Source organism: Ranitomeya imitator, chromosome 1 (assembly GCF_032444005.1).
Source record: "Ranitomeya imitator isolate aRanImi1 chromosome 1, aRanImi1.pri, whole genome shotgun sequence".
NCBI lineage: Eukaryota > Metazoa > Chordata > Amphibia > Anura > Dendrobatidae > Ranitomeya > Ranitomeya imitator.
The window spans coordinates 450,015,046-450,037,349 of record NC_091282.1 but is presented as its reverse complement, the minus strand read 5'-3'; the positions used below and the strand labels follow the sequence as shown (position 1 = coordinate 450,037,349).

General features: G+C 46.6%; 1 protein-coding gene across 3 annotated transcripts in view; it reads right to left on the bottom strand.

The window, feature by feature from the left end:
* Window positions 1-22,304, bottom strand: part of LOC138675854 (uncharacterized) — a 204,780-nt gene that overhangs the window by 86,602 nt on the left and 95,874 nt on the right. For all 3 annotated transcript variants that reach the window (XM_069764440.1, XM_069764449.1, XM_069764459.1), the window contains one exon: window positions 21,112-21,230. In XM_069764440.1, coding sequence (XP_069620541.1) covers window positions 21,112-21,230 — 119 coding nt within the window. The remainder of the gene's footprint in view (window positions 1-21,111; window positions 21,231-22,304) is intronic.

Sequence of the window (22,304 nt, the reverse complement as noted above, 5' to 3'; positions counted from 1 at the left end):
CTACCTGATGAGAGCGTGAACTGGCAAGTTACCCATTGACTTGGACATGGGAGTTCTATCACCTGAAACGACATCAACAGATGCCAACTGGAATGCAGAGCAGCTGCAGCAATACCGCAAAGTGGAAGAATGCATAGAGAAGAGTTTGTCCCAAGCAAGACAGAGACAGAAAAAGAGCTACAGCCAACAAAATCTGGCTACTCCTTTAATACATGGAGAACAGGTCCTCAAAAGAAAGAGGAGGATGCACAAACTGGGCAATCAGTGACACGCTGAACCATACACCGTCATGCCTTCAAGCTTCGATAATACCAAGGTATGCCTCATCAGTAAAGATGGAGGAGAAACCTCAGCAGCAGTGCTGAGGGATCATCTGAAGGTATGCCCTGACCAATTGAGAAGCAAAGAGGAAGACCAAGATGCCCCTCAACCCATAGAAGAGGTGGAAGAGAAGATCCATACCATTCTTGGAGACTCTCCCCAGTCTTGGATGCACGTGAATCAAGGCATTTTAGTACCTGTCTTGATCTTTCCCCAGCCTACTGCACCTGAAGCAGCAGAGACTCTAGACCCATAGGCTCCAGTAACAAATGCCATGTCCATAGTGGAACGTGAGAATCTGCCCCCTGCTAGCGGCGAATATGTCAGACACATGGTGAGTCTAAGAAATTACAGACAGTTGCCCAGTTTACCAGTAAAATGCAGGCCTACCAGTAGCACAGACACTAGTGGGTCCACAACATCGACAACCAACACACCAGACCAAGCTAGGTCATTAGAGATACCTGTACTGTATAGATCCACCCGGAGGTCAGGTCCCAGTCTGGTATAAGGACTAAAATGTAAATGTGTTGATAATGTAAATAAGCTAATAATGTGTGTAATTGCAACCGTTACGCATAAGAGCCTACAGAGACTTCTTGTATGAACTTTTAAATATTCATAATAACCTGTTGAAGGACAATTGGGTCACAGGACTATGTGTGGCCAGAACCTTACCTGTACATAGTTGCCAACTTGGCTCAGGAATAAACAAAGGACAATGACGAATTGACTAATCGTTGCTAGGACTATTTTTGAGCTTTGGTTTTTGTAATTTTTATTTTTGAAATCTTGCACATAGTTATAATTGTTCATTTGTTATTATGTTTATGTTTTCTCAGTCCAGGAGTACTGAATTTCACTAGGGGGGAATGTGGCATCCCAGGAGTCCAGTTGCTACAGTGGCATTGCCTCCCTCACAGGGGATGATGTCATGCCTGGAAGCAAGGAGGGTTCCCCTTAACAGGTAACACCAGCATACAACACTTTCCTTACTCCAGACCAGAAGGGGGATCTCTAACTACCTGTTTCAGGGGAGCTTCCCTATAAATTCTGGCCTGGAGGCAGGGTTAGTCAGTCTAAGGGCTCATACTCACATGCGAGAAACTTGGATGAGTTTCGCACGTCAATACCCAGAACTGCACCCGGCACTCAGATCTGAGCATGCGGCCGCATAGGAATACATGCAGCCGCTCCTGAGTGCTGGGTGCAGTGCCGGGTATTGACGTGTGAGACTCAACCGAGTTTCTTGCAGGTGAGTATGAGCCCTTAGTCTGAGTGTGAGTCTGAGAGAGTGAGGGAAGAGGAGACAAGTCAAGGAGAGCCTGGGGAGTGCAGCTGCAACCAAGCTCACCCCAGAGCTGAGCACTGACAAGGAGGTGAGGTCGCCAGAGTCCTTGGCTGTGTGGGTGCTGCACGCCCCGACAGCCGAATCTTGGAGGGCAGGGGATTGCAAGTCCCCTGGCCACACTGAACACCTGGAGGCACCGCAGCAGGCCAAGAGCATGGGACTGCAAGTGGATAGGTAGTGCCCGTTATAGGCTCACGCTGTCTGCCATAAGGGTCAAAGCCAACACGCAGGAGAGGGCCGCAGCTAGCTACAGGCAGCAAGGACCTAAGAGAACAGTGCAGAAGGAAGGCCACCGAACCCACCTGGCCAGGTGGATCCTAAGTTGCTTCCAGGTTACCCAGATTCCAATTATCACCTGTTACCCATGCCCCAGACTCTACCTGCAATTATCAAGTAAAGGTAAAGAAAACTGCAGTCCTTGTGTCCTCCTGTCATTTCCCGCACTCTCAGTCCTGCACACCAACGTCTATCATCCCAGCTGCATCACTATCGGCACCAGTGGTCCCCTTAAGCAGGGTCAGCCACTCATTGCCGAACACCACAGGTTTCGTCACATTAATTCCTTTACAAACTGTCCCTCATCATTTTTATTGCGCTTCCAGGGCCACAGACTGAGTCACTGCTGCCGTGACAACTCCCTGTTCGACCCGGTTCTGAGTACCCCATGGCCCTAGCAGGCGTCGCAATGGCAGTACCCCATATGTTGCTATACTGTACTGTTTGGCCACGTGGCAAGGCTTGTGAGTAATGGGATGCTATTTGACTTTTGGAGTGCAGATTTTCCTAGAATAGTTTGCAAACTTCATTTAGGCCGGTTTCACACCTGTGTTTTTATGATTTGCGGAGGGCTGCGGACTTCCTCCATGAAGCCCCGCCCTTAGCCGCACTTCCGCCGCTATCTCCGCCTACTTCTGCATGCGGCCCGCCTGCGGCCTGCATACCTATCTTTAGCATTAGGTACGCAGGTCGTGCGGCTGTATGCGGATTCTTCCGCATGCGTCGTTTTGACGATGCGGCAACCAGCGTAGGACGCAGCTGGTAGCAATTTTTTTTTCTCCGCATCGTCAAAAAGACGCATGCGGAAGCATCCGCATACAGCCGCACAACCTGTGTACCTAATGTAGGTAGATAGGTACGCAGGCCGTATGCGGGCCGCATGCAGAAGTAGGCGGAGATAGCGGCGGGGCTTCACGGAGGAAGTCCGCAGCCCGCCGCAGATCAGGTAAACGCCAGTGTGAAGCTAGCCTTACAGAGCTCTTAAGTACCAGAACAGCCACAACCAACCATCAAATGACATCAATTTGGAAATTAAACCCCTCTGGGAATTCATCTATGGATGTAGTGATCATTTTTACTACATGAGGATTTTTTAGAAACAATCACGCATTGGACAATACAAAGTGAAAATTATATTATATATATTAATATGCCATTGTACTGCCCAATACATTGTAGTGCCTATTCTGCTATTCTGGAGGCATGTACACCATAAATTAAGTGGTCTCTCTTCACCACAGTAATGCCAAACATGTACAGTAGATGCAGTTTAGCCACTTTGTGGGGCTTTGAAGGGAGGGGGACATTGGGATTTCACTGAATTTTCTATTGGGAAGGTGGGGGAGCCTTGTCGCTTTTCCAGAGCCTTTGTGCTACCAGTAATGTGGAAATCCCTATATTTTTGCTAACAAGTGACAAACCTTAGTGGGTGCTTGTTTTTTGTCGGTTCTCACATCTCCACAAGGACCCGCTCAAGCGACTTCTTTTATTGCCTGGCAACACCATATTCATTCTGCAGGCGGCACTGGTGATAAAAAAAATGTTGGGACCAGAAGCTCTGGACAGCACAAGCTCTGTCAAGCCACTTAGATTTGGGTGGCTGGGACCAGTAGGGGTGTGTGCTATCCAGCTGGAGTTATCAGCTCACTGCTCGGGCCAGTTGAAGCACCACACCTTACTATAACTTCCAGCTTACTGCGAGATGCTGCCAGATATAGTCTTGTGCTTCTTTGGTTCAGTCCTGCCTGGTGATCCTTGTTGTTTCATTGCTCCTTGTTTTGACCTCAGTGTACATTTTTCGACTATTCTTACTGATCCTGATTTTGCCCTTTACGTGACTTCTCCAGATGGCAGCACTTCCGTAGGTAGCAATCTACTGGATGCTGTTGGAAGTCCAGATCCATGTATAGAGGTTAAAGGGTGTCAGGCTTTCCCTAAAGGCTGCCAGTCGGAGTGCCTTGTGCCAAGTCTGTCCAAGGTAATCTTTTTGATCTTATAAGCAGAAACCACTGACATATCCTAAATATCCATGTAAGCTGGCAATGCCAATCTAAAAAAGCCATTGTAAAACAATGGGGAGACAAAGAGCGCAATAGGGTCTTATCCACGTTACAAAGAGGAGAATATATACCAAAATTTGCTCACCTGGTTAGGATGAAATTAGAGCATATAGATAGCGGCTGCTGCAGATCCACAGGTCTTCATCGTCCAGAGAAAATAATGTCTTCAAAAAGAGATTTGTAGTTAAAATTCTGCGCTGCCGCTAAGATGAATTTCAGGAGAGTAAAGTTGATTCACAGTGGTTTTATTCAACGGGTTTCGGGGGTCTCATGCCCCCTTCATCAGGAAATACCACACAGAACATACAGGCAAAACTATTTATACCTGTGATGCCTGTATGTTCTGTGTGGTATTTCCTGATGAAGGGGGCATGAGACCCCCGAAACGCGTTGAATAAAACCACTGTGAATCAACTTTACTCTCCTGAAATTCATCTCAGCGGCAGCACAGAATTTTAACTACAAATCTCTTTTTGAAGACAATCTAAAAAAACCAGCATAAAGTACATAAGGACACTCCCAATACAATATATTCTACAAAAGCAACGGAGTTGTAGTCCCAAAAAGTATTTTAAAACAAAAGTTTATTTAAATAGTCAGGCATAAAAAATAACAAGACAATATATACAATACAGGTCAAGCAGATACAAAGGCTCAGGTGTGAGGACCAAACCACATCACTAAATGTAAACAGGGTCAGGGAAAGACTGTTCTACCAAAATTACAATATAACATATATGGTGCAAATGAAATACCACAGCCAATATCAAGTGTATCAATGCAAAGTCAATTGGCACCCTCTGATCATAATAATTGCACATATGTCCCAGACCAAAAAATGTATCATATATAGCCCTGCCACATTACATGGCCAAAATATTCAAATAAGACACCAAGCAAAAGTATAAACAATAATCAGGCAGAGGCACAGCTTACCCATGAATGTACCTGCATGATGTGCGGTCCAGTGCAGCCCCGAAGCGCATTTCACGTGGGCTTCCTCGGGGGGTCTGTCGAGGAAGCCCACGCGAAACGCATGTCGGGGCTGCACTGGACCGCATATCACGCAGGTACATTCATGGGTAAGCTGTGATCGTATATATTGTCTTGTTATTTTTCATGAATGATTATTTAACCCCTTAACGACCGCCGATACGCCTTTTAACGGCGGCAGTTAAGGGTACTTAAACGTTAATTAACGGTGCTGTGGAAAAAGTAAATAGCGCCCCCAGAGTCCGATTTTCTCCGGGGTCTCGGCTGCCGGGGGTAGCCGAGACCCCAGAGAACATGATTCGGGATTTTTTTTACCGACCCCGTGTTAGGGCTAGCGGAACGCACCAAATAATAAGATAGGTAGAATAAGGTGCGTTCGCAGCCCGGGGTCCACCGTGCAGAGATGGAACCTGCTGCCAAGTAATGATGGACTATATGGCGGTACAATGTGAATACACACGGGTTAACTTCACCCTGTGTGAAGGAAGCGAACCCTGTTAAGTCACAGGGCCGCGGTACCGCACACAAGAGCACAAGCAAGGAGTCTCCGAGCTCAGTCCAAAGACTTGGGATCTGAGTCTGTGAAGACTTCTTGCGGTCGACACCGCAACTGGGGTGTCAGCGTAACCAAAATAATAACAAAGGAATGCACAAGAGTGCGTGCGGTGCCGCACTGGCGGACGCCACTAACCACCCAGGCTTGGGTCAGGAAAGCGTTGTGAAAGCGCACGGCGCCGCACTGGCGGACACAGCAACTAGACGCTGTATTAGTGTGTAACGTGCTGTTGGATAAGTCGGGCGCTAGATAGCAAACATACACCTTCCGCGAACAGTCATCCAATAGGGAGGGATTGCATACATTAGTTAGGACTGCTCTGATATGGGTATACCGTGAAGTTTGGTAGAGCAGCTTAGTATACATTTTTTGCAAAAAACGTATCAACCAAATACCCTGTTTTTTACATCTTTTACTAGCACTTACGGATTACTGCGATTTTTTTCAAACTGAGTGTTTTTGGTTTTACTATTCTCTTTTGTGTCTTCAGGTTTCTTGGTGGTGTGTGAACATGATCATACAGACTTGTTCACTGTGCAAGTAGCCCATGTGTTCCTGTTTCCATAATTGTTCTCTTGTGTCTACAAGACTGCGGAGTTCCACCACTCCTCTTGGGCTATCTGCACAAAAGCTGTTCTACTCTGTATGCACACATGGATTTTTCCTCTCTGAACCCTGTTCACACAGGTAATATACAGATGATCAGGTTTTTAAATACATCAGATAGGGATTGCATACATTAGTTAGGACTGCTCTGATATGGGTATACCGTGAAGTTTGGTAGAGCAGCTTAGTATACATTTTTTGCAAAAAACGTATCAACCAAATACCCTGTTTTTTACATCTTTTACTAGCACTTGCGGATTACTGCGATTTTTTTCAAACTGAGTGTTTTTGGTTTTACTATTCTCTTTTGTGTCTTCAGCCACTAACGCCACTAACCACCCAGGCTTGGGTCAGGAAAGCATTGTGAAAGCGCACGGCGCCGCACTGGCGGACACAGCAACTAGACGCTGTATTAGTGTGTAACGTGCTGTTGGATAAGTCGGGCGCTAGATAGCAAACATACACCTTCCGCGAACAGTCATCCAATAGGGAGGGTTATTTAAAGAGCGACTTTCACTCACAACACACACACGTTTACAAATGTACACTAGCGCATGGCCGTGCGGCCATGCGAGCCTTAAATAGCTGCAGCACGTACAGGACCCTTCAAAGAAGGACCAATGGAATTGCTGCAGTACCAGAGCATGTGACCCTAGATCTCCACTGAGAGATCTTGCCCTGGGCATGCTCATTGTGTGCAAAGTAGGACTTAGCCCCAGAAGCATCTGCTCGCCGCTGCCCAGCACTGGCTTCAATGGCAGAAGCTGGAAAAGCAGCAGTAACCCTACGCACAGAGTGAGACTGAGCAAGACGCTGGGACCGACGTCTGCGCTGAGCAGACTCCACTGCGGCTGGAGAAGAATGGGAGACCGCAGCAGAGATGGTTCGAGATTCCCCCTGTGCAGAGGCGGGAACTCGACACCCATAATTACCCGGCCCCCCCCCTTGGACCTCACTACACTTGAAGGCAGCAATGAGCTGTGGAGCTCGAATGTGTTCAGCAGGCTCCCAGGACCCGTCCTTTGGGCCATAACCCTTCCAATCCACCAAATAGAATTTTTTGCCATGTACCACCTTGCACCCCAAAATAGCGTTCACCTCGTGATCGTCTGTAGACGAACCCGATGTCCCGGCAGATGACTCAGAAAACTGGGACATGTATACGGGTTTCAAGAGGGACACATGAAAGGTGTCGGTGATACCCAGGCGTGGAGGAAGGGCCAGACGGTAGACCACAGGATTAAAGGGACACTGTCACCTGGATTTGGAGGGAACAATCTTCAGCCATGGAGGCGGGGTTTTTGGGTGTTTGATTCACTCTTTCCTTACCCGCCGGCTGCATGCTGGCTGCAATATTGGATTGAAGTTCATTCTCTGTCCTCCGTAGTACATGCCTGTACAAGGCAATCTTGCACAGCGCAGGCATGTACTACGGAGGACAGAGAATGAACTTCAATCCAATATTGCAGCCAGCATGCAGCCAGCGGGTAAGGAAAGGGTGAATCAAAAACCCAAAAACCCCGCCTCCATGGCTGAAGATTGTTCCCTCCAAATCCAGGTGACAGTGTCCCTTTAACCTGTTTGAGGCCCTTGAAGGGACGCAAGTAGCAAGGTGCAAACTTAGTGGACTCAACACGCAGCCTGATGTTGCGGGCGGAGAGCCACACTAAGTCGCCAGGAGCAAAGGTCGGAGTGGGGCTCATCGGCGAAGGACCTCATTCTCTCCTTGGAGGCCCAAATGGCATCCTGAGTGCGGTCCCAAATGTCCCGTGCCTCCACAGCCCAGTCTGCCACCCTGGGGTTGGCGGAAGACACTGGCATGGGCACAGGGACACGCAGATGCTGGCCGTAATTTAGGAGGAATGGAGTCTGACCGGTGGAGTCGGCTACGGCGTTAAGTGCAAACTCTGCCCACGGTAGCAAGGATGCTCAGTCATCCTGCCTGGCAGAAACAAAATGTCGCAAATATGTGACCAGGGTCTGGTTGGCCCTCTCTACCAACCCATTCGTCTCGGGATGATATGCCGAAGAGAGATTCAACTTAATACTGAGTAGACGACAAAGCTCTCTCCAGAATCGAGACGCAAACTGGGGACCCCGGTCACTAACAATTTTGTCTGGCATACCGTGTAGGCGAAAGATATGCTTGATGAACAACACAGCCAGAGCCTGTGCAGAAGGTAGCCGTGGAAGAGGCACCAAGTGCACCATTTTGGAAAAATGGTCGGTTATCACCCAGATAATGGTGCAGTTACGAGACTTGGGTAAGCCCACCACAAAATCCATCCCGACCATTTCCCAGGGCCTGTCTGCCACCGGCATGGGCTAAAGCAACCCAGCTGGCCGTTGCCGAGGAGACTTGTTCTTGGCGCAGGAAACACATGCCCGAACATATTCTGCGACGTCACGAGCCATATGCGGCCACCAGTACGTCCTCGCCAAGAGCTCAGATGTCCTCTTGGTCCCAAAGTGTCCACCCACCATGTACGAGTGAGCCCAAGAGAGAACCTCCGGTCGCAAATTAGATGGAACGAAAGTCTTGCCTGGGGGCACAGACTCTAGCGAAACCGGAGCCACCGTTCTCAGGCTCTCTGAAGGGACAATAGGCCGAGGCTCCTCCTCCTCCACAGATGACACAACAGAGCGAGAGGCAAGTAAAGAAGCTGCGGAGACACCATCACGTGTTTCTCGACGCAAGCAGTGAATAGCCAGGCCTTTCCCTGGGAAGGAACAACCACGGGAAGGGCAGCATCCTATGAAGGAAAGCCACCTATGCCAAGCATGGTATCCATCCACAGACAGCTGTTTCGGGGTTTTTGCCCCTCATCAGTGTGGAGTAGGAATCTGGCTATTAGGAGCAGTGCCTAGTAAAAAGGCTATAAAGGCACAGATGATTGGCCTCCGGGAGACCAAAACATCCAACACCGCGGAGACACCATCACGTGTTTCTCAACGCAGTGATTCCAGAACACTGCCCCCATCCCTTATGGGAAATATGCAGATGCAAGTAAAGAAGCTGCGGAGACACCATCACGTGTTTCTCGACGCAAGCAGTGAATAGCCAGGCCTTTCCCCGGGAAGGAACAACCACGGGAAGGGCAGCATCCTATGAAGGAAAGCCACCTATGCCAAGCATGGTATCCATCCACAGACAGCTGTTTCGGGGTTTTTGCCCCTCATCAGTGTGGAGTAGGAATCTGGCTATTAGGAGCAGTGCCTAGTAAAAAGGCTATAAAGGCACAGATGATTGGCCTCGGGGAGACCAAAACATCCAACACCGCGGAGACACCATCACGTGTTTCTCAACGCAGTGATTCCAGAACACTGCCCCCATCCCTTATGGGAAATATGCAGATGCAAGTAAAGAAGCTGCGGAGACACCATCACGTGTTTCTCGACGCAAGCAGTGAATAGCCAGGCCTTTCCCCGGGAAGGAACAACCACGGGAAGGGCAGCATCCTATGAAGGAAAGCCACCTATGCCAAGCATGGTATCCATCCACAACAGAGCGAGAGAGAGCGTCGGCCCAAATGTTCTTCTGCCCAGAAAGAAAATGGAGGGTGAAATGAAACCGGGAGAAGAACAAGGACCATCTGGCCTGGCGAGAATTTAACCGCTGGGCTGTCTGCAGGTACACCAAATTTTTGTGATCTGTGAAGACTTGGAAGGGAAAACGAGCTCCCTCCAAGAGATGTCTCCACTCCGAGAATCAGACTTCATGGCTCTTTTGCATGTGGTGACTGTAATGTGTGCTCCCATATAGTGACGACTAGGGATTTTTTTCATCAATCTCCTAGATGGCAGATGACATAAATTACGCTCCTACATTAATTGTAAGACCTCATGCGTTGTCTACGCCCTTATATGTCCCTGGCGCCTTGTATATGTGGGTCAAACCACGCAGGAGCTACGGCACAGGGTGCAGAAACATTTTTCCACCATTCATGTGGCCTCTAATGATCTGGCTAAGGGTAGAACGCTTATTCCAGTGGCTGCACATTTTCTGGCCCACCATTCAGGCCGTATTTCGAACACACAGGTGGTAGGTTTGGACAGGATTTATTGCTCTAATAGGGGTGGTCCCATTAAACCTCAGCTTCTCAGGACTGAGGCCCAATGGATTTTCCAGTTGGGTTCGGTGGCCCCGGCGGGGCTTAATGAGGAGCTGTTATTCACCGGTTTTCTGAGTTAATTTACTTACCTCCCTATTTCCCCCTTGTTTTTAGGTGATGTCTATATGGTCCGGGGACCTTCATTTGGACTTTATATCTATCCCATGCGGATGCCCAACCTTACGGGTGGAAATTACTTTGGACAACTTAATTCACCATTTTGTCCTGTTCAACTACATGATCGATGGCTATTCGACATTCCAAGATGGCAGCCGTTTCTACTCATTTCACTTTGGGTTGATCTATGGTCCTTCATTCATCTGGCCATAATTGTTTGGTACTTCAGGCCGTTTCCCCTTTGTGTTTACTATCTGGGCAAGCTTTATCAGGTTGAGCTTGACCTCTATATGAGGTTCACGATTCCCTCCAGAGCGGACTCATGGGGCCCCCCTTTTTGGGTTCAGGCACATAACTTCTTAGGTCCTTGGATTAACATTTCCCTTGTGTTTCCTCTCTTCTTGTGGATGACACATGTTTTTTCATCTCCAACACTGTCATTTTCCATGGGCTATTTTTATTTTACATGGTGAGGCCGTATAATGGGTGCTGTGCAATGTTATATATGGGGTATATCTTCAGGTTCTTATTGCTTCATGTTTTTAATCATATGGATTATAATAAAGTTATTTATACATCTATTTCCTTTTTCATTATTGTGTATGTATGATCATTATGGCTCCATGGAATGATGTTTATGTGTTGTGTTATGCCTCCTAGGGTTGAGTGTGATATAGGATTGCATGAGTGTGCCAGTGTTGGAACTTTTTTTTATCCCATCTTGTGGCCTTTCACAGCTTTTTCTTTGGAATGAGATTATATCTATTCTGCTATGTACATATCAAACATACACCTTCCGCGAACAGTCATCCAATAGGGAGGGTTATTTAAAGAGCGACTTTCACTCACAACACACACACGTTTACAAATGTACACTAGCGCATGGCCGTGCGGCCATGCGAGCCTTAAATAGCTGCAGCACGTACAGGACCCTTCAAAGAAGGACCAATGGAATTGCTGCAGTACCAGAGCATGTGACCCTAGATCTCCACTGAGAGATCTTGCCCTGGGCATGCTCATTGTGTGCAAAGTAGGACTTAGCCCCAGAAGCATCTGCTCGCCGCTGCCCAGCACTGGCTTCAATGGCAGAAGCTGGAAAAGCAGCAGTAACCCTACGCACAGAGTGAGACTGAGCAAGACGCTGGGACCGACGTCTGCGCTGAGCAGACTCCACCGTGGCTGGAGAAGAATGGGAGACCGCAGCAGAGATGGTTCGAGATTCCCCCTGTGCAGAGGCGGGAACTCGACACCTAACACCCCGCTTTTGCGATCGCCGTTAATTAACCGTTTACCGGCGATAGCAAAAAAAACCAAAAAAAACGCGATTTCCCTTTTAATTTCTCTGTCCCCGATAGCCCCCCGATACTCACCTGTCTCCCCCGTTGCTACTCATGGCTCCCGATGGGCGCCGCCATCTTTGTCCGGCAAAAAAATGGCGGGCGCATGCGCAGTGTGCCCGCCGGCCGGCACCGGGAGGATCTTTGGGGTCTCGGCTTCCGGGGGTAGCCGAGACCCCAAAGAACATGATCGGGGTCGGTTATAATAATAATTAACTGTTTACCGGCGATCGCAAAAAAAACCCAAAAAAAGTGGTGTGTAATTCTCTGTCCTCTGATGTGATCGCACATCAGAGGACAGAGAAATAGGGGGATTCGGGGACCCTATTATACTTACCGGTGTCCCTGGGTCCTCCTGCTTCTTCTCCTGGCCGCTGGCATCTTCTTTTGGAAACAAAATGGCAGGCGCATGCGCAGTGCGCCCGCCATCTGTCACCATCTGCCGGCCGGCAGGAGAAAGCAGTTGGGGCTAAAATTAGGGTTAGGGCTAGGGTTAGGGCTAGGGTTAGGGCTAGGGTTAGGGTTAGGGTCAGGGTTGGGGCTAAATTTAGGGTTAGGGTTAGGACTAAATATAGGGTTAGGGTTGGGGCTAAATTTAGGGTTAGGCTTCTTTCACACTTGCGTCGGTACGAGGCCGTCGCAATGCGTCGGCCCGACATACCGACGCACGTTGTGAAAATTGTGCACAACATGGGCAGCGGATGCAGTTTTTCAACGCATCCGCTGCCCAATCTATGTCCTGGGGAGGAGGGGGCGGAGTTACGGCCACGCATGCGCGGTCGGAAATGGAGGACGCGACATACAAAAAAACGTTACATTGAACGATTTTTTGTGCCGACGGTCCGCCAAAACACAACTGATCCAGTGCACGTCGCGATCCGTCGGCAATACAAGTCTATGGGCAAAAAACGCATCCTGCGGGCACATTTGCAGGATCCGTTTTTTGTCCAAAACGATGGATTGCGACGGATGCCAAACGACGCAAGTGTGAAAGTAGCCTTAGGGCTAGGGTTAGGGTTGGGGCTAAAGTTAGGGCTAGGGTTAGGGTTGGAACTAAAGTTAGGGTTAGGGTTGGGGCTAAATTTAGGGTGAGGGCTAGGGTTGGAGCTAAAGTTAGGGCTAGGGTTGCGGCAAAAGTTAGGGCTAGGGTTGCGGCTAAAGTTTGGGTTAGAGTTGGGAATAGGGTTAGGGTTTGGATTAAGGTTGGTATTAAGGTTAGGGTTGGCATTAGGGTTATGCTTGGGATTAGGGATAGGTTTGGGATTAGGGTTAAGGTTAGGGTTGGTATTAGGGGTGTATTGGGATTAGGGTTAGGTTTGAGGTTAGGGTTGAGATTAGGATTAGGGGTGTGTTGGATTTAGGGTTTTGATTAGGGTTATGGTTAGGGTTGACATTAGGGTTGTTTTGGGGTAAGGGTTGTGATTATCGTTAGGGTTGTGATTAGGAATATGGATCGGGTTGGGATTAGGGTTAGGGTTGTGTTGGGGTTAGGGTTGAAGTTAGAATTGGGGGGTTTCCACTGTTTAGGTACATAAGGGGGTCTCCAAACACGACAGCCAATTTTGCGCTCAAAACGTCAAATGGTGCTCCCTCCCTTCTGAGCTCTGCCGTGCGCCCAAACAGTGGGTTACCCCCACATATGGGGCATCAGCGTACTCGGGATAAATTGGAAAACAACTTTTGGGTTCCAATTTTTCCTGTTACCCTTGTGAAAATAAAAACTTGGGGGCTACAAAATCTTTTTTGTGGAAAAAAAAATATTTTTTATTTTCATGACTCTGCATTATAAACTTCTGTGAAGCACTTGGGCATTCAATGTTCTCACCACACATCTATATAAGTTCCTTGGGGGGGTCTAGTTTCCAAAATGGGGTCACTTGTGGGGGGTTACTACTGTTTAGGTACATCAGGGGCTCTGCAAACGCAACATAACGCCCACAGACCATTCTATCTAAGTCTGCATTCCAAAACGGCGCTCCTAGCTTTCCGAGCTCTGCCGTGCGCCCAAACAGTGGGTTACCCCCACATATGGGGCATCAGCGAACTCGGGATAAATTGGACAACAACTATTGCTGTTCAATTTCTCCTGTTACCCTTGTGAAAATAAAAACTTGGGGACTACAATATCTTTTTTGTGGAAAAAAATATTTTTTATTTTCTCAACTCTGCATTCTAAACTTCTGTGAAGCACTTGGGCATTCAAAGTTCTCACCACACATCTAGATAAGTTCCATGGGGGGTCTAGTTTCCAAAATGGGGTCACTTGTGGAGCGTTTCTACTGTTTAGGCACATCAGGGGCTCTCCAAACGCGACATGGCGTCCGATCTCAATTCCAGCCAATTCTGCATTGAAAAAGTCAAAAGGCGCTCCTTCACTTCCAAGCTCTGCGGTGCGCCCAAAAAGTGGGTTACCCCCACATATGGGGTATCGACGTATTCAGGAGAAATTGCACAACAACTTTTGTCTAATTTCTCCTGTTACCCTTGTGAAAATAAGAATTTGTGGGCGAAAAGATCATTTTTGTGTAAACAAATGCGATTTTTTATTTTCACAGCTCTACGTTATAAACTTCTGTGAAGCACTTGGGGGTTCAAAGTGCTCACCACACATCTAGATAAGTTCCTTAAGGGGTCTAGTTTCCAAAATGGTGTCACTTGTGGGGGGTTTCCACTGTTTAGGCACATCAGGGGCTCTCTAAACGTGACATGGCGTCCGATCTCAATTCCAGCCAATTCTGCATTGAAAAAGTCAAACGGCGCTCCTTCACTTCCAAGTTCTGCGGTGCGCCCAAAAAGTGGTTTGCCCCCACATATAGGGTATTGGCGTGTTCAGGAGAAATTGCATAACAAAATTTAGGGTTACATTTATGCTTTTACACATATGAAAATAAAAAAAATGGTTCTGAATTAAAATGTTTGCAAAAAAAAGTTAAATGTTCATTTTTTCCTTCCACATTGTTTCAGTTCCTGTGAAGCACGTAAAGGGTTAATAAACTTCTTGAATGTGGTTTTGAGAACCTTGAGGGGTGCAGTTTTTAGAATCGTGTCACACTTGGTTATTTTCTATCATATAGACCCCTCAAAATGACTTCAAATGTGATGTTGTCCCTAAAAAAAAATGGTGTTGTAAAAATGAGAAATTGCTGGTCAACTTTTAACCCTTATAACTCCCTAACAAAAAAAATTTTGTTTCAAAAATTGTGCTCCTGTAAAATAGACATGTGGAAAATGTTATTTATTAACTACTTTTCGTGACATATCTCTCTGATTTAAGAGCATAAAAATACAAAGTTTGAAAATTGCAAAATTTTAAAAATTTTCACCATATTTCTGTTTTTTTCATAAATAATCGCAAGTAATATCGAAGAAATATTACCACTAACATGCAGTACAATATGTCACGAAAAAAAAATCTCATAATCAGCAGGATCCATTAAAGCGTTCCAGAGTTATAACCTCATAAAGTGACAGTGGTCAGAATTGTAAAAATTGGCTCGGTCATTAAGTACCAAATTGGCTCTGTCACTAAGGGGTTAAATAAACTCGTTTTAAAATACTTTTTTGGACTACAACTCCGTTGCTTTTGTAGGATATAATCTTTTTGATCTTGTAGACTCAGACTGATGTTACAGGGCTAAGTTGAAGCTTTAATTGGTGGCATTTTGGGGTACATCACATACAAAACATTTTGAATCAGTTCACATTTATCTTGTGATATACGCTGAGCACTTACATTGGAATTTCCATCTAAATCTACAAAATACATTATTTGGATGAAACCCCTGATGGATCAATTCGCTAATGAGGCAGCAGAGATACTCTGAACTCTGTGTGACCTCTGTTTGGTGGTGTCCCTCATTTCAGTTTTGCACAAAACTGGCCTACCGTACTTTTGTGCATGCCTACAAAGATGGACACCACTGGTCATTGGCCAGATTAACTCCCTTTGCCTCATTATATGGAATCTTCCATCAGGGTTTTGTCTTAATCACGGATTTCAGTCATTTATAAGTAAATCCCGATGAAAACACTCAGTGCAAGATAAATTTTTACCAAGCCTTATTGCGATTTTTGGGAGGCAAATTGAACAAATCAACAACAACAGAACGTCAAGAATTGCTTTTTACCATTTTTTTTATACTATTCACCGTGTGGTATAAGTAATAAGTCAGCTTTATTTCTCAGGTCAGTACGATTACAGCAAAAACAGATTTACATTATGTCTTTTTGCTTTTTCTACATTCAGGTTTTGCTACTAGATCAGACTAAAGTAGTTTTTTCATGACCATATTTTGAAAGCTATAATTTTTCCATTTTTCTGCCAACACATTGTTAGGGCTTGCGGAACGCACCAAATGATAAGACAGATAGAGTATGGTGCGTTCGCAGCCCGGGGTCCACCGTGCAGAGATGGAACCTGCTGCCAAGTAATGACGGACTATATGGCGGTACTCATAAGTATACACACGTGGGTTAAACTTCACCCAGCGTGAAGGAAGCGATCCTGTTGTGTCACAGGACCGCGGTACCGCACATAGAGCGCGAGCAAGTAGTCAGCGAACTCAACCCCAACTAGGATTGAAGTCCGATTAGACCCTTGCTGGCACAACACCACAACTGGGTGTGTAAGGAAACTCAATAACAATATTAAGGCACAAGAGTGCATGCGGTGCCGCACTGACAAACGCCACTAACCACCCAGGCTTGGGTAAGGAAAGCACAGAGGAAGTGCACGGCGCCGTACCGGCGGTCACAGCAACTGGACGCTGTAATGTGTGATTCGTGATGTAGGATAAGTCGGGCGCTAGATAGCAACCATACACCTTCCGCGAACAGACATTCAATAGGGTAGGGGTATCCAAGGACGACTTGCACTCACAACATACACACATTAACAATTGTACACTAGCGCATGGCCGTGCGGTCATGCGCAGTTTATATAGTTGCAGCACAGGAAGTGGCCACAGAAACTTTGCCCTTCCAAGACCTGCCAAGAGGACCAATGGAATGTGCTGCAGAGCCTGAGCACATGACCCTCGATCTCCAACGGGAGATCTTGCCCTGGGCATGCTCAGTGTGTGCAGACAAGGACTTAGTTCCAGAGAAGTCCGCTCGCTGCTGACCAGCACTGGCTTTAATGGCAGAAGCTGAAGAAGCAGCAGTAACTCTCTGTACAGAGTGAGACTGAGCAAGACGCTGGGACCGACGTCCTTGCTGAGCAGACTCCACTGCGGCTGGATAAGAATGGAAGACCGCAGCGGAGATGGCTTGAGATTCCCCCTGTGCAGAAGCGGGAACTCGAGACCTAACATTACCCCCCCCCCTCCTAGGGCCCCCCCTCCTTGGGCCTCGCTACGCTCGAAGGCAGCAATGAGCTGTGGGGCCCGAATGTTTTCAGCAGGCTCCCATGACCTGTCCTCTGGGCCATAACCCTTCCAATCCACCAGATAGAACTTTTTGCCGCGTACCACCTTGCACCCCAAAATAGCGTTCACCTCGTAATCGTCCGTAGACGAACCCGATGTCCCGGCAGATGACTCGGAAAACCGGGACATGTATACGGGTTTCAAGAGGGACACATGAAAGGTGTCGGTGATACCCAAGCGTGGAGGAAGAGCCAAACGGTAGACCACAGGATTAACCCATTCGAGAACCTTGAAGGGACCCAAGTAGCGAGGAGCAAACTTAGTGGACTCAACTCGCAGCCTGATGTTACGGGCGGAGAGCCACACCAAGTCGCCAGGAGCAAAGGTCGGAGCGTGGCGCCGATGAACATCGGCGGAGGACCTCATTCTCTCCTTGGAGGCCCGAATGGCATCCTGCGTGCGGTCCCAAATGTCCCGTGCCTCCACAGCCCAGTCTGCCACCCTGGAGTCAGCAGAAGACACAGGCATGGGCACAGGAACACGCGGATGCTGGCCGTAATTTAGGAGGAATGGAGTCTGACCGGTGGAGTCGGCTACGGCATTGTTAAGTGCAAACTCTGCCCAGTCATCCTGCCTGGCAGAAACAAAATGTCATAAATATGTGACCAAGGTCTGGTTGGCCCTCTCTACCAACCCATTCGTCTCGGGATGATATGCCGAAGAGAGATTTCACTCAATACTGAGTAGACGACAAAGCTCTCTCCAGAATCGAGACGCAAACTGGGGACCCCGGTCACTAACAATTTTGTCTGGCATACCGTGTAGGCGAAAGATATGTTTGATGAACAAGACAGCCAACGCCCGTGCAGAAGGTAGCCGTGGAAGAGGCACCAAGTGCACCATTTTGGAAAAATGGTCGGTGATCACCCAGATAATGGTGCAGTTACGAGACTTGGGTAAGCCCACCACAAAGTCCATCCCGACCATCTCCCAGGACCTGTCCGCCACCGGCAGAGGATAAAGCAAACGAGCTGGCCGTTGCCGAGGAGTCTTGTTCTTGGCGCAAGAGACACACGCCCGAACATACTCTGCGACATCACGGCCACCAGTATGTCCTCGCCAGTAACTCAAATGTCCTTTTGGTACCAAAATGTCCACCCACCCTGGACGAGTGTGCCCAAGAGAGAACTTCCGGTCGCAAACTGGATGGAACAAAAGTCTTGCCCGGGGGCACAGACTCTAGCGAAACCGGCAATAAGCCGAGGCTCCTCCTCCTCCTCCGCAGATGACACAACGGAGCGAGAGAGAGCGTCGGCCCGAATGTTCTTCTCCCCAGAAATAAAATGGAGGCTGAAATGAAACCGGGAGAAGAATAAGGACCATCTGGCCTGGCGAGAATTCAACCGCTGGGCTGTCTGCAGGTACACCAAATTTTTATGGTCTGTGAAGACTTGGAAGGGAAAACGTGCTCCCTCCAAGAGATGTCTCCACTCCGAGAAAGCCAACTTCATGGCTAGCAACTCCCTGTCCCCGATGGAATAATTCCTCTCTGCTGGTGAGAAGGTCTTGGAGAAAAAGAAGCAAGGATGCTTCCGACCTTGAGCATCCTTTTGGAAGAGGACTGCTCCAGCACCAACAGAAGAGGCATCCACCTCCATGATAAATGGCTTATCAACATCGGGGCGATGTAGGATGGGAGCGCTAGCGAAGTGTGACTTTATAGAGTTAAAGGCCTTGGAGACCTCCTCAGACCACAATTTGGGATTCGCCCCCTTCTTGGTGAGGGCAACCAAGGGGGCTACCAAAGTTGAGAAGTGCGGGATGAACTGGCGATAATAATTAATGAACCCCATAAAGCGCTGCACCGCTTTAAGAGAATGGAGTTCCTGCCAGTCCATCACAGCCTGTAGTTTGGCAGGATCCATAGCCAATCCCTGGGCAGAGATGATGTAGCCTAGGAAAGGTAAGGACTCCTGCTCAAACATACACTTCTCCAACTTGGCATAGAGGGAGTTTGCCCGTAGGAGGTCGAAGACTTTGCAAACATCTCTCCGGTGGGAGTCAATATCTGGAGAGTAGATGAGAATATCATCCAGATAGACTACGACCGAGGTGGAAAGCATATCCCGGAAGATATCATTCACAAAGTCTTGGAAAACGGCTGGGGCATTACAGAGCCCGAAGGGCATCACCAGATATTCATAGTGCCCATCCCTGGTGTTAAAAGCCGTCTTCCATTCGTCCCCCTCACGGATGCGAATCAGGTTGTAAGCACCCCGCAGATCTAGTTTAGTAAATACCCTTGCTCCCCGAAGCCTATCGAAGAGCTCAGATATCAAGGGCAAAGGATACTGCACGAAGAAGAACCCTGCCCCAGCAGGTGACACTGACTTCCTAATGAATCCTCTTGCCAGATTTTCCTGGATGTACTGTGACATTGCCTCCGTCTCCGGGAGAGATAGCGGATAGACTCGACCCCGGGGAGGCTCAGCACCAGGCAAGAGATCAATAGGACAGTCATAGGGGCGATGGGGCGGAAGGATCTCCGCCGCCTTTTTGGAGAACACGTCTGCATGAGACCAATACTGCTTGAGGGCATGTTTTTTGCGTGATCAGATGAAGTTTTTATTAGTAATATTTTGGGTGCATACCTTTTATAATCACTTTCAATTCTTATTTTGAGAGGCAACATGAACAAAAAACAGCAATTATTTTTTTGTGTGTGTGTTTTTATACTGTTTATGGTATGGCAAAAGTGGTAACACAGCTTTATTTTTCTCATTAGTATGATTACACTGATATCACATTTATGTAAACATTTTAGGTTTTTGTGCTCTTACATAATAAACATTTTGTAGGGAAAGAAATAAAGAGTTAATTCTATTTTATTTTTGAAGTGGTCAGTGGTGAAGATTGTTTTTTGTGGGACAAGATGACTTTTAGGGATACCTTTTCCATTGACATAACACTTTTTTTAATTGTGTTTTATTTCACATTTTGTTTGGCTGTATGATGCAAAAACATATATTTTTTTTTACAATGTTCACTGTAGGCATTAAATCAAGTGACAGTTTTATAGAGCCTGTTGTTTCTAATGCTGTCAGGGTCTAACAAACTACCATACCTTTTATTAAATTTTTTTGTGTGGTGTGGCAGCCTAAAAATCTAAATTGTGGTGTTGTGATTTTTTTCTCGTTACGCCATAGGTCAGACTATTATGAACACCGCAAAATCAAATGTGCACTTTTTTTTAAGTATTAAGGAAATGGTTGCTGATTTGAACTTTTTATAATTTTTTAAATTTTAAAACATTGCTGTATTTGTTAGTCCCCTCGGGGGAACTTGTGCTGTACACAGCAATGCAATTCCATAGTATAACAAAAGTAACTGTCTCCTATGAACGCCAGCCATCGGTTAGCTTTCATAAGAGTACAGTCAATGACAGGCACATGGGTCTTCAGCAGACCCCTGACCATCATGGCAAACAATATGCACCCTGCAATCATGTCAAGTGAACGTGAATGGGGGCATAGAACAGAGTGACCCCCTGCCGGTGTGCTGTAAATGCCACTCTCACAGATTGACAGTGGTATTTGACAGGTTAATAGCCATGGGCAGAGCTTCGCTCCACCTGTGGCTGTTACAGCCACGATCTGCCGACAAAGATGTAAGCTTGCAACAAAACAGGGTAACGCCATGTCATGAAGGGGTTAAGTGAGTGGTCAGGAATGTGCCAAATTAAAGCAGAATTTGCTGCCCAGCTATTTTATATTGATGAGGGTCTGTAGTAGTAGAGGTGGTGGTGTTGGGGGGGTTAATTGTAAGAGGCTTGGAGGGGTTTGACTACCAAGAGTAACTTTATAGTCCCAGGCTCTGTATCTGATTATCAGTTGTCTATGTGCTACTAGTTCTGTTTTGTAATGAAGAAGCCTAATGGTATTTCTTATTGCCAACGGATAGGGAAGCATCAATCTGAGAACAATTTTTATTGTAAACAAAAATAACACATAACATACCATTTCTGTATATCTCATTTGATATTTTAACCCTTGATGTTGCAGAAGTAAGGCTGCTTCTCGCTTTTGCACAGTCCCCGATATAATTTCCGGTCCTAAATAGACTATTTCACAAACATCTGAATGGAACAGAAGTTAAAAATGTCAATTAAACAATTAAACTATATTTCTTAAAGGGTTGTCCAGTCTAACATGACAAATCTGCAGTAACTTTGTAACTGTAGACTTGTGAAAATTCACATACTGCGCGCTGTGATGATTCTTCGATTGTTAGCATCAGGAACAAAGGTCATCTTAACACAAATATGCAATATGCATACTCCCAGCTGGAATCCGACAAGACCGTTTCCAGCCTCAAGCAATGCATTGAGTGCGTGGGAAACAGTTTAGTTAGATTCTGGATGGGAGTACGCTGATAACTGGAGAAAGTGAGCATTGCATGCTCTGAACAATGTGAGGTTTCACCAGTCTGCAGTCGCACAGATTTTAGACCGCAAAAACCCTTTAAGCAAATTTCAGACTTCTAAAATTAATTATCTGAGTTCAGACCATGATGTGCAGACTAGATAACACAAACCCACATAGGAAACCATTAGTGGACTGCCATGAGGACCAAAAGTCCAGTGAATAGATCTCAGACACAACATTAGAATGGGACCCTCCAAAATATACCAAAAGAAACTATGGAGCAACAATGTCCAATTTGATATTAAAAAGGTATGAATTTATTCAAATAAACCATTTTTGAATACAATTACAGTATATACAGGTCTGGCAAAAATTAAAAGACCACTGTAAAATGTTCAGTTTGTCTGGTATATTTTTGAGTGAAACGTAAATTGTTATTTTATTCTATAAACTTCTGACAACATGTCTCCGACATTCCAAGCAATAAATTTTGTATTTTTCTTCTGACAAAGAAAAATGGTCAATATAAAAAAAACACAACAGTGCTTTCAGACCTTAAATAATGCAAAAAAAACAAGTTCATAATCATTTAGTAACAACAATGCTAATGTTTTAACTCAGGAAGAGTTCAGAAATCAATATTTTGTGGAACAACCATGATTTTTAATCACAGCTTTCATGCGTCTTGGCATGCTTTCCACCAGTCTTTCACAATGCTTCTGGTGCAAAAATTTAAGCAGTTCTTCTTTGTTTGATGGCTTGTGACTATCCATCATCTTCCTGAT